Source organism: Oncorhynchus kisutch, linkage group LG3 (assembly GCF_002021735.2).
Source record: "Oncorhynchus kisutch isolate 150728-3 linkage group LG3, Okis_V2, whole genome shotgun sequence".
Classification (NCBI taxonomy): Eukaryota; Metazoa; Chordata; class Actinopteri; order Salmoniformes; family Salmonidae; genus Oncorhynchus; species Oncorhynchus kisutch.
This window is the reverse complement of record NC_034176.2, coordinates 1,753,289-1,766,484: the sequence shown is the minus strand read 5'-3', so window position 1 is coordinate 1,766,484 and position 13,196 is coordinate 1,753,289. Positions and strand designations below refer to the sequence as shown.

Genomic DNA, 13,196 nt, shown 5'->3' with positions numbered 1-13,196 from the left:
GTCCATTGTAAATATAACGGTCCTCGTTTCATCTGGTTTAATTTCGTGTAAGTAAAGATATCAAGTATAATTGGCAAAGACGGGCTATTTTCTTTAAAACTGCATTGTTGGTTAATAAGGGCTTGAAAGTAACCATTTCACAGTAAGGTCTACCTACACCTGTTGTATTCGGCGCTTGTGACTAATAAAGTTTGATTTGAATGAGCGACGGCGCCTTCTGGTAGTGATTCTCCAGTGGGTTGCTATGGTAACCGGTGAACTATGGAGGAGGACAACGCTGCCGCGGCTCTCGACAATATTGTGACAGAATTTCACACATACGAAGATTTCCTCGACTCTCAAATTACGTCGTTGGACTTGTATTATCTCGAGGTAAAGGCTTAAAAGTGTTTTGCAAATGTATTTCGATAAGTTTCTGCCAGCGTTTACCACCACACGACGTTGGCGAGTCAAAACGTCCTTTCGCTAACGTTACGTAGCTATAGCAGCTAACCTAGCGATATATATAACATAGCTTGACATATGCAGTTGGCATTACTTGGTTGACATGGCTATTAATTGTGCCCCCTTGCTCAATGTAAAAAAGTATCGTACCAAACTATGTAGTGTACCTTGAAACTTGTTTGTTGTGGTAGTCAAAATGATCAGGCGGTAGGTGGCAGTATAGGCCTTGACTTCAGTGAGGCAGTCATTGGTAGGTTCATTGAGTAACAAAGTGAAAAGCTATGTTCGAATAACGTAAACTGACCCCATTCCGTAAAAATGTGCGCAACCGCAACATTCAAACGAGGCTACAAATAAATATAATGGGACTAGCGCACTGTGTTGACTTCAAAATCAGGGGTGTGAACTAGGTTTCTATTCAAGCGTTGATCGACATGGTAATGGATCTATAGTATTGGAGAAACGTTTAAAAAAACGGACCCTCGGTTACATCGGGTCGTGTCATGTAACTTACAGCACGCATAAAGCAACTATTTCTGTAGTAGAATCTCTCTCCACCAGGTGTAGCACTTCTCTCATCCTTTAAAAACAAGTAATGGACAGTGGTAAGGGGGGATACCTAGTCATTGTTTGCGACATCATTGCATGCGATCATCATTCTCAAAGCCGCTGTTTACTTCTAAGATAACTTTAGCACCACTCTAAAAACCCAATTCAAATTCGACACAAACCTTCAAATAGGTATGTAATGACACATTATATAAACTCTTTATAGTGTTTTATTTGTATTTTAGAGGCGATAAGGTGATAAGTTGGACAGATCGAGTGAAATAAAGCAATTTTCCCACACAACATCTCTCCTTCTCACTATCACGCATTAGTTTCGCTTCCCCACCCGGGGCTCATTGCCTGCTTGAATTATGCAGAAACGGGCAGCGTTTAGGTCATGTCATTGATTCTGTTGGAAAGGGGAGAAATGGTTCTTTACAATGGTATTGACATTACAGTTGATCTGGAAGTATTACGTTTTTGGGGCGCTAAAATAAGGGCAATTGTACGGACCAAGGCGATGTACGAGTTGACCTTATATACTATTAGTTCATTTTAGTAACGTTATACTGTTGGGGCAGCAGGTAGCCTAGTGGTTAGAGCATTAGGCCAGCAACCGAAAGGTTGCAAGATTGAATCCCAGAGCTGACAAGGTAAAAATATGCCGTTCTGCCCCCCAGTTAACTCACTGTTCCTAGGCCGTCATTGTAAATAAGAAGTTGTTCATAACTGACTTGCCTAGTTAAACAGAAAAAAAACCCGAATGGTGTCCTTTCAGTTGAGCGTATTATGCTTGTCTACCGGAAGTTGATGCCATTGCAACGCAACCTCTTGCTAGCTTGTTGGCATTAACACATTACTGGCTAGGCATCTTACTACTTTGGGTGTGTTGGTAAATTCATTCTAGAGTGCCAGAGTGCGCTCTGGGCGATTGTAAATTCAAAACGTTGTCTGTTTGTAAATAGGGAGCGTTCAGAGCGCACACTGGACGCTCTGGCCGAGAAGTGGGGTTAATCCGAGCTTTCTGACCTCACAACGGCAGTCAAGCACCCAAGCTAGCTGGCTAACGTTGGCTAGTTACTTCCAGTACGAATGAGAGAACACATTCATGTTATCCAGAGCGTTGTTAACTGTAACTGCCCTGCTGGCAACAATTGAATTACGCCTTTTTGCCTACTTTCACCTACACCGGCTGTATTCAACGGGTGTTGAGCGTTCCTATAATCATCAGTTGTTCTGCGCACTGGCATACTCAGACAAGAGTGCTCTGAATTTGGAGTAGATAGCCAGACCGAATTTACGAACGCACCCTTAATATACTGGCAATTTCCATGTAAATTACTAGCCAACTAACGTTTGGTCATGTAGCTAGTTAACATACATACTGCTGTAATGATATGCTATGCGGTTCTTAAGGATACTGTATCAAACAAATTGTCAGCCAAAGTAACTTCTTTTAAAAGTAATTACATGAATTAACATTTGTCATAATTAGTTAAAGCAAATCATTAGTATCTGCTCTCGTCGTACTCGGGCTGCTTATTTTCCACCATTTTCTGATTTCTGAAGAATTGCATTAGGGGCCCTAAAAGCACGGAAATAGTGTCCACTGCTTGTATACTAAAATCACGAGGGGTGTGGTATTTGGATACAGTCCTTAGTCGTGATTTATTGGCCATATACCAAAAACCTCAGAGGTGCCTTATTGCTATTATAAACTGGTTATCAACATAATTAGAGCAGTAAAAATATGTTTTGTCATATACGTGGTATACGGTCTGATATACCACGGCTGTCAGCCAATCAGCATTCAGGGCTCGAACCACCCAGTTTATAATTGGTATTTTGCCGAATGTAGTTCGACATCCGGGAACTTTACCCTTACTATGACCAATGCGCATACTACATACTCAGTTTATGTCATAAATAGTAGAGTTAGAACAGGAAGCCCAGTGGCCGACAGTGGGAGAAGATACTAGAGTTAGAACAGGAAGCCCAGTGGCCGACAGTGGGAGAAGATACTAGAGTTAGAACAGGAAGCCCAGTGGGAGAAGATACTAGAGTTAGAACAGGAAGCCCAGTGGCCGACAGTGGGAGAAGATACTAGAGTTAGAACAGGAAGCCCAGTGGCCGACAGTGGGAGAAGATACTAGAGTTAGAACAGGAAGCCCAGTGGCCGACAGTGGGAGAAGATACTAGAGTTAGAACAGGAAGCCCAGTGGCCGACAGTGGGAGAAGATACTAGAGTTAGAACAGGAAGCCCAGTGGGAGAAGATACTAGAGTTAGTACAGGAAGCCCAGTGGGAGAAGATGGATTTTGAACGGTGACATTTAATCTTAATACAGTTTTTTGTTCCCAAATCTAGAATCTGTTATGAACAGAGCGGACTACGTTTTAAATACTTTAACCTTCGCCAAAGTTGTGTTGTTCAGGACTGCAAAGACGAATTCAGTAATTGCACACGCACACTTCACAGAGTAGGCGTTTCCTAACGGAAATATGCAGATGTATGCTAGAATGGGCCGATAGGATCTCGCTAGCTCCTGCTTGGCTATGCCCACCATCTTGCTTGTTCTGCCCACTATGAATCATTTGTTCCCATTGGAAACGACAGTCTATCTTTGTTTCTCTATTCAAATCTTTGATAATACTATTCAGAAATAGTCCAAAAAACTGTTCAACTGTTCAACTCAGTGTTTTCTACCAGACAATGCACATTTTTGTGCTTGCCCTGCACGGGCACACCTGAGTTACCTAATCACCAAGCCTTTGATTTGTTGAAATGGATGTGCTCATGCTTGGTTAGAACCAAAATGTGCACTGTCACTGTCTGGTGGCCCTCCAGGAGATCGTTGAGAAATCTCTAGCTTTATACAATCGTTATTTTACTGCACCTAGGCCTAGCCTTCTTGTCTAATCTTTAATCCATCTAGCGTTAGCTCCCTTAGCAAATGTCTAGGCTTTAACTCAGCCTTCTTGTCCAATCTTTAATCCATCTAGCGTTAGCTCCCTTAGCAAATGTCTAGGCTTTAACTCAGCCTTCTTGTCCAATCTTTAATCCATCTAGCGTTAGCTCCCTTAGCAAATGTCTAGGCTTTAACTCAGCCTTCTTGTCCAATCTTTAATCCATCTAGCGTTAGCTCCCTTAGCAAATGTCTAGGCTAACACTGTCTGTGGTGGATTTGAACCCAGTTGGTTGATTTCCATAAGCAAACCGAACATGGCCCCATGTGGTCCCTGGCAGGAATAAATGGTACGTTTATCTTATTATCTCCTTGCCTACTTTGTTCATGTGGTATTAAAGAGATGAGGTTTATAAACAAGTCAGCTGTTAGTTAGCTAGGTCTAGTATATTTCAATAGCCAGAATAATATGCAATTATTGTGGCCCCCTGTGAACTAATAACAAATACATTTATTATTTGACTGCTTGCTTACTTTTGTTAATGTTAATGTGGTGTTAAAGAGATGAGGTTTATAAACAAGTCACCATCTAGGCCTAGTTTAAGTCATTAGACACAATATAACATTCACTTTAAAGTGTGCCTTGTTTCAGCACCACCTCCCAGCTTCAATATAATATTCACTTTAAAGTGTGCCTTGTTTCATCACCACCTCCCAGCTTCAATATAATATTCACTTTAAAGTGTGCCTTGTTTCAGCACCACCTCCCAGCTTCAATATAATATTCACTTTAAAGTGTGCCTTGTTTCAGCATCACCTCCCAGCTTCAATATAATATTCACTTTAAAGTGTGCCTTGTTTCAGCACCACCTCCCAGCTTCAATATAATATTCACTTTAAAGTGTGCCCTGTTTCAGCACCACCTCCCAGCTTCAATATAATATTCACTTTAAAGTGTGCCTTGTTTCAGCATCACCTCCCAGCTTCAATATAATATTCACTTTAAAGTGTGCCTTGTTTCAGCATCACCTCCCAGCTTCAATATAATATTCACTTTAAAGTGTGCCTTGTTTCAGCACCACCTCCCAGCTTCAATATAATATTCACTTTAAAGTGTGCCTTGTTTCAGCACCACCTCCCAGCTTCAATATAATATTCACTTTAAAGTGTGCCTTGTTTCAGCACCACCTCCCAGCTTCAATATAATATTCACTTTAAAGTGTGCCTTGTTTCAGCACCACCTCCCAGCTTCAATATAATATTCACTTTAAAGTGTGCCTTGTTTCAGCACCACCTCCCAGCTTCAATATAATATTCACTTTAAAGTGTGCCTTGTTTCAGCACCACCTCCCAGCTTCAATATAATATTCACTTTAAAGTGTGCCTTGTTTCAGCACCACCTCCCAGCTTCAATATAATATTCACTTTAAAGTGTGCCTTGTTTCAGCATCACCTCCCAGCTTCAATATAATATTCACTTTAAAGTGTGCCTTGTTTCAGCACCACCTCCCAGCTTCAATATAATATTCACTTTAAAGTGTGCCCTGTTTCAGCACCACCTCCCAGCTTCAATATAATATTCACTTTAAAGTGTGCCTTGTTTCAGCATCACCTCCCAGCTTCAATATAATATTCACTTTAAAGTGTGCCTTGTTTCAGCATCACCTCCCAGCTTCAATATAATATTCACTTTAAAGTGTGCCTTGTTTCAGCACCACCTCCCAGCTTCAATATAATATTCACTTTAAAGTGTGCCTTGTTTCAGCACCACCTCCCAGCTTCAATATAATATTCACTTTAAAGTGTGCCTTGTTTCAGCACCACCTCCCAGCTTCAATATAATATTCACTTTAAAGTGTGCCTTGTTTCAGCACCACCTCCCAGCTTCAATATAATATTCACTTTAAAGTGTGCCTTGTTTCAGCACCACCTCCCAGCTTCAATATAATATTCACTTTAAAGTGTGCCTTGTTTCAGCACCACCTCCCAGCTTCAATATAATATTCACTTTAAAGTGTGCCTTGTTTCAGCACCACCTCCCAGCTTCAATATAATATTCACTTTAAAGTGTGCCTTGTTTCAGCACCACCTCCCAGCTTCAATATAATATTCACTTTAAAGTGTGCCCTGTTTCAGCACCACCTCCCAGCTTCAATATAATATTCACTTTAAAGTGTGCCTTGTTTCAGCATCACCTCCCAGCTTCAATATAATATTCACTTTAAAGTGTGCCTTGTTTCAGCACCACCTCCCAGCTTCAATATAATATTCACTTTAAAGTGTGCCTTGTTTCAGCATCACCTCCCTGCTTCAATATAATATTCACTTTAAAGTGTGCCTTGTTTCAGCACCACCTCCCAGCTTCAATATAATATTCACTTTAAAGTGTGCCTTGTTTCAGCACCACCTCCCAGCTTCAATATAATATTCACTTTAAAGTGTGCCTTGTTTCAGCACCACCTCCCAGCTTCAATATAATATTCACTTTAAAGTGTGCCTTGTTTCAGCACCACCTCCCAGCTTCAATATAATATTCACTTTAAAGTGTGCCCTGTTTCAGCATCACCTCCCAGCTTCAATATAATATTCACTTTAAAGTGTGCCCTGTTTCAGCACCACCTCCCAGCTTCAATATAATATTCACTTTAAAGTGTGCCTTGTTTCAGCATCACCTCCCAGGGACAGTTGGGTCATTCCTAGGCAGAGAATGTTTATGTTCAATGACAGTGATTAGCATCATGGAAACACCATCTATTTCCTGAAAAATTGCTCATTTCTATCAGTCTAATCAATCCAACAAATAAAAAATAAATTAGTTTAGTTTATAAATTAGTTTATAGGGCTAAATTAGTTTATAGGGCTAAATTAGTTTATAGGGCTAAATTATACTGAAAAAAAATATCCACGAAACATGCAACAATTTCAAAAATTGTACTGAGGTACAGTTCATATACAGAAATCAGTGAATTTAAATAAATTCATTCGGCCCTAATCTATGGATTTCACATGACTGGGAATACAGATATGCATCTGTTGGTCACAGATACCTTAAAAAAAAAGTAGGGGCGTGGATCAGAAAACCAGTCAGTATCTGGTGTGATCACCATTTGTCTCATGCAGCGTGACACATCTCCTTCACATGGAGTTGATCAGGCTGTTGACTGTGGCCTGTGGAATGTTGTCCCACTCCTCCTCAAATGGCTGTGGAAGTTTCTGGATATTGGTGGGAACTGGAATAGGCTGTCGTACACGTTGATCCAGAGCATCCCAAACATGCTCAATGTGACATGTCTGATGAATGTGCAGGCCATGGAAGAACTGGGACATTTTAAGCTTCCAGGAATTGTGTACAGATCCTTGCTACATGGGGCCGTGTATTATCATGCTGAAACTTGAGGTGATTGCAGCAGATGAATGGGACAACAATGGGCCTCAGGATCTTGTCACGATATCTCTATGCATTCAAATTGGCATTGCTAGAATGCAGTTGTGTTCGTTGTCCGTAGCTTATGCATGCCCATACCACAACCCCACTGCCACCATGTTCACAACATTGACATCAGCAAACCACTCGCCCACATGACGCCATACAAGTTGTTTGCTATCTGCCTGGTACATTTGAAACCAGTATTAATCCGTGAACATTTTTGACTGTCCCATTTTCATTTAAAAAAATCTTTATTTAATTTTCAGCCCTGTCAAAGGGGGTGGTATTTGTCATTGAATATGAGAAATGTCATAAATTCAGCTTCTACGCCTATAAGGGCTATTTGTTTAACAGCTTCACCAGTAGATGGGACTTTTGACTATTGCTGAGAAGTTACATAACGTTCAGCTGAATAGCCATGTCATGCTGGAACACCTGTGTCCACAGAGGGTAGAACACAACATGTATCTCACCTGGTTATCAACTCTGGACAAACAAACAGTATCAAACTCTATCACCTCCCTCACTTTCAGGTGTGGACACACTGCAGTCAACCCAGGTCTAGGCTAAACCTGCACAGTCATGACTTATGTAGGTATTGATTAAAGTGTGTTGTTGCCAATGGTTTTTCTATGGACACTTTTCCAGACTTCTGATGTTTGATAGTATTTAGGCCTAGGTTAGTCAAGTGTACATTTCTGAAAATCTAACTAGGGTTTTTTCCCCCAGAGTCCGGTATTTAGAGAGTTGGTATATTGAGTTTTTAGCATTACGATATTCAAAATGTAAAAAAAATTAGGCCCGACTCTAAATACATGGCTGTGGTTTGCCCTATAACATCCATGCCAACAGGAAACCCCAACAACCAGTCAGAAGTTTATTTAGAAAACATTTTGGGTTTGAGTCCATTCAGCAATGTAATCCTAGTTGTTTAAAACAAGCAAATCAAGTTTGAATAGCGGAACTCAGAACAGTCAAATGGACTCAGTCAATGAGCGTTGACATGACAACGGATTAAGACAGTGAACGCCACATCACTGGCCGAATAAAGTTATTTTGGAAACAATAGAACTAATTTACTTGGAATGGTTTGCCACGTGAAAGGTGAAAGAAATAGAAACTTTCCCTGACTTGTCTGGATGTTGAGGCCTGAGGACTGGCTGGGTGAGGACTGGCTGGGCTTGGCGTAGCTTAGTTCGGGTAGTAGAATGACATGTGGCACAAGCCTTGATCCAACCAGCCACAGGCCTGGGTTGGGTTGAACTTGAAAGGATAGCTCTGTTTAGATGACTGGTCATGGTGATGTGTATATATCAAGCTATGTCCTTACCACATATTTGACCACAAGCATGCTGCCTCCCTTAACCTAACCCTACGACCTCTGCTATGCACACACACACACACACACACAATATTTTTTAAATCTACAATTCATCTTTAGCAGACTGTCCATTATGTTTTGCATTGTCTGCTCCAGCCACCAATCAAAAAGAAGCTCAACGTGTGTGTGTCTGTTTATATATGTGTATAGTGGTGGGGGTTATTAATGCCCCCCCCCCCCCCCCCCTCCCTGTCTGTGTCTGAGCAGATGTCCATTCATTGCTCCTGTAGGTTGAGGAGTAAGGATGGTTACCTTTCTGTTTATGTGTGGTGGGGTGGTTCGTCAGTGGATCCACCTTCCCCTCCCTGTCTGTTTGACCAGATCTCTTTTCATTGCTCCACCAGGATGAGGAGTTGGCTCGCCAGCTGGTGGAGCTGGGCTACAGGGGCAGCGGAGAGGTCCTGAAGAGGGAGGAATTTGAGACCAGGAAAGCAGCTGCAGAAGCCTCCAGGCTCTCCAAGAGGAGCCAGCAGAAGTAAGTCAGTTAGCTTCACTGTCTATCTGTCAATTAGGGGCCACAGTGCTCTCCAAGGGGAAAGCCACAGTGCTCTCCAAGAGGAAGGCACTGTCAACTAGTGGCCACAGTGCTCTCCAAGAGGAAGGCACTGTCAACTAGTGGCCACAGTGCTCTCCAAGAGGAAGGCACTGTCAACTAGTGGCCACAGTGCTCTCCAAGAGGAAGGCACTGTCAACTAGTGGCCACAGTGCTCTCCAAGAGGAAGGCACTGTCAACTAGTGGCCACAGTGCTCTCCAAGAGGAAGGCACTGTCAACTAGTGGCCACAGTGCTCTCCAAGAGGAAGGCACTGTCAACTAGTGGCCACAGTGCTCTCCAAGAGGAAGGCACTGTCAACTAGTGGCCACAGTGCTCTCCAAGAGGAAGGCACTGTCAACTAGTGGCCACAGTGCTCTCCAAGAGGAAGGCACTGTCAACTAGTGGCCACAGTGCTCTCCAAGAGGAAGGCTCTGTCAACTAGTGGCCACAGTGCTCTCCAAGAGGAAGGCACTGTCAACTAGTGGCCACAGTGCTCTCCAAGAGGAAGGCACTGTCAACTAGTGGCCACAGTGCTCTCTAAGGGGAAGGCCACAGTGCTCTCTAAGGGGAAGGCCACAGTGCTCTCCAAGAGGAAGGCACTGTCTGTCTGTCAACTAGTGGCCACGGGGGAAGGCCACAGTGCTCCCCAAGGGGAAGCCATTGTCTGTTTGGGCTTTTGTCTTTGTGAGTGTGTTGTGCTGGATTTGACTTCATTGTAGAAAGGAAAATGTTGTGATGATTTCAGCTTGACACGACATCTGCAGCGATCACGATCTCGATGAATGTCATCTGGGATATTACTCCAATCAAATATCCAGGAAACTAGACTCAACACCATGGAACCGGTCCCAGTACTGACCCCTGTGGTACACCTTTCATAATATCCGGGAAACTAGACTTAACACCATCAAGAAATCACACATTGTATTCTGTTAGATAATTCTCAAACCACTTATAAGAAGCCTGATCTAGGCCTATTTCAGTCAACTTTTGAATTAGAACATAATGTTTGACAGTGTCAAAGGCCTTGGAAAGGTCTTTGTAGCACAATGATTTTTATGATAACACATTAAAAACAAGCGTAGCAACTGAAACGGTGCAATGTCCTGGTCTAAAACCAGACTGGTACACATTAAGAATAAAAATGAGAAGTTAAAGTTCTCTGCTGAGAGTTAGTCAGGGATTCTAAAACTTTGGAAAGGCAATAATATTTGGAAATGTAGACAGTAGTTATCTAAGTCAAAATGATATTTATCTTTAATGTCTATTGCAGTGTGCAGGTTGTTCATCTGGGTTGGTGATAGGCGACACAACCTGGTCCCAGATCTGTTATTGCTGACTTGGGAGACTTCCCTAGAGATGAACTGAAACCATCTAAAGCTCTCTGCTAGAGGAGACTCCCCTAGAGATGAACTGAAACCATCTAAAGCTCTCTGCTAGAGGAGACTCCCCTAGAGATGAACTGAAACCATCTAAAGCTCTCTGCTAGAGGAGACTCCCCTAGAGATGAACTGAAACCATCTAAAGCTCTCTGCTAGAGGAGACTCCCCTAGAGATGAACTGAAACCATCTAAAGCTCTCTGCTAGAGGAGACTCCCCTAGAGATGAACTGAAACCATCTAAAGCTCTCTGCTAGAGGAGACTCCCCTAGAGATGAACTGAAACCATCTAAAGCTCTCTGCTAGAGGAGACTCCCCTAGAGATGAACTGAAACCATCTAAAGCTCTCTGCTAGAGGAGACTCCCCTAGAGATGAACTGAAACCATCTAAAGCTCTCTGCTAGAGGAGACTCCCCTAGAGATGAACTGAAACCATCTAAAGCTCTCTGCTAGAGGAGACTCCCCTAGAGATGAACTGAAACCATCTAAAGCTCTATGCTAGAGGAGACTCCCCTAGAGATGAACTGAAACCATCTAAAGCTCTCTGCTAGAGGAGACTCCCCTAGAGATGAACTGAAACCATCTAAAGCTCTCTGCTAGAGGAGACTCCCCTAGAGATGAACTGAAACCATCTAAAGCTCTCTGCTAGAGGAGACTCCCCTAGAGATGAACTGAAACCATCTAAAGCTCTCTGCTAGAGGAGACTCCCCTAGAGATGAACTGAAACCATCTAAAGCTCTCTGCTAGAGGAGACTCCCCTAGAGATGAACTGAAACCATCTAAAGCTCTCTGCTAGAGGAGACTCCCCTAGAGATGAACTGAAACCATCTAAAGCTCTCTGCTAGAGGAGACTCCCCTAGAGATGAACTGAAACCATCTAAAGCTCTCTGCCAGAGCAGGTGAACTTACTGAAACATGTTCATACTTGATTTAGCCGTTTGATGATGTAGCTTCAATGTAGCCTATTCCCTCTGTGCCCTGGTGTGACCTGGCTTTGCCCCTCTATCTAGGCTAAAAGTTCACCATTAATGACGTTCGTCACCAAGGCAAATATTGTGCTGTAATTCCTAGGCTACCCCTGATAACATTGTCACTAATCCTAAATCAGTGGTCTCCAACCTTTTCTAGAATGAGAGCTACTTGTAAAAAATGTACGTGTCGTGAGCCACTCATTTTTTCCCAAGCTTTTCAAGTGGGCACATTCTTATTTTCTCCTCTCCCCTGCAACTCTTCTTCTTAGTGTACTAGAGGAAGTAGTTCACTATGTTGTCAACTCTTCCCTGGTCCTTAGTGTACTAGAGGAAGTAGTGCACTATGTTGTCAACTCTTCCCTGGTCCTTAGTGTACTAGAGGAAGTAGTGCACTATGTTGTCAACTCTTCCCTGGTCCTTAGTGTACTAGAGGAAGTAGTGCACTATGTTGTCAACTCTTCCCTGGTCCTTAGTGTACTAGAGGAAGTAGTGCACTATGTTGTCAACTCTTCCCTGGTCCTTAGTGTACTACTTTCTCTAGTACACTATGTTGTCAACTCTTCCCTGGTCCTTAGTGTACTAGAGGAAGTAGTTCACTATGTTGTCAACTCTTCCCTGGTCCTTAGTGTACTACTTTCTCTAGTACACTATGTTGTCAACTCTTCCCTGGTCCTTAGTGCACTACTTTCTCTAGTACACTATGTTGTCAACTCTTCCCGGGTCCTTAGAGAGAAAGTAGTTTACTATGTTGTCAACTCTTCCCCTGGTCCTTAGTGTACTAGAGGAAGTAGTGCACTATGTTGTCAACTCTTCCCTGGTCCTTAGTGTACTAGAGGAAGTAGTGCACTATGTTGTCAACTCTTCCCCTGGTCCTTAGTGCACTACTTCCTCTCTATGTTGTCAACTCTTCCCTGGTCCTTAGTGTACTAGAGGAAGTAGTTCACTATGTTGTCAACTCTTCCCTGGTCCTTAGTGTACTAGAGGAAGTTGTGCACTATGTTGTCAACTCTTCCCTGGTCCTTAGTGTACTAGAGGAAGTTGTGCACTATGTTGTCAACTCTTCCCCTGGTCCTTAGTGCACTACTTTCTCTAGTACACTATGTTGTCAACTCTTCCCTGGTCCTTAGTGCACTACTTTCTCTAGTACACTATGTTGTCAACTCTTCCCTGGTCCTTAGTGCACTACTTTCTCTAGTACACTATGTTGTCAACTCTTCCCTGGTCCTTAGTGCACTACTTTCTCTAGTACACTATGTTGTCAACTCTTCCCTGGTCCTTAGTGCACTACTTTCTCTAGTACACTATGTTGTCAACTCTTCCCTGGTCCTTAGTGTACTATGGTGTCAACTCTTCCCTGGTCCTTAGTGTACTATGGTGTCAACTCTTCCCTGGTCCTTAGTGTACTATGGTGTCAACTCTTCCCTGGTCCTTAGTGTACTATGGTGTCAACTCTTCCCTGGTCCTTAGTGTACTATGGTGTCAACTCTTCCCTGGTCCTTAGTGCACTATGGTGTCAACTCTTCCCTGGTCCTTAGTGTACTATGGTGTCAACTCTTCCCTGGTCCTTAGTGTACTATGGTGTCAACTCTTCCCTGGTCCTTAGTGTA

At 42.8% G+C, this 13,196-nt stretch overlaps 1 protein-coding gene across 2 annotated transcripts in view; it reads left to right on the top strand.

The window, feature by feature from the left end:
• Positions 1–224: 224 nt before the first annotated feature.
• The window catches only part of cfap299 (cilia and flagella associated protein 299), a 284,906-nt gene continuing 271,934 nt past the window's right edge, over positions 225–13,196 (top strand). Inside the window, exons 1-2 of one of the 2 annotated variants that reach the window (XM_031816533.1) lie at positions 225–372; positions 9,050–9,180. In XM_031816533.1, the coding sequence (XP_031672393.1) occupies positions 262–372; positions 9,050–9,180 (242 nt within the window). In that variant the 5' untranslated portion in view covers positions 225–261. The remainder of the gene's footprint in view (positions 373–9,049; positions 9,181–13,196) is intronic. The other variant, XM_031816526.1, reaches the window with a different exon arrangement.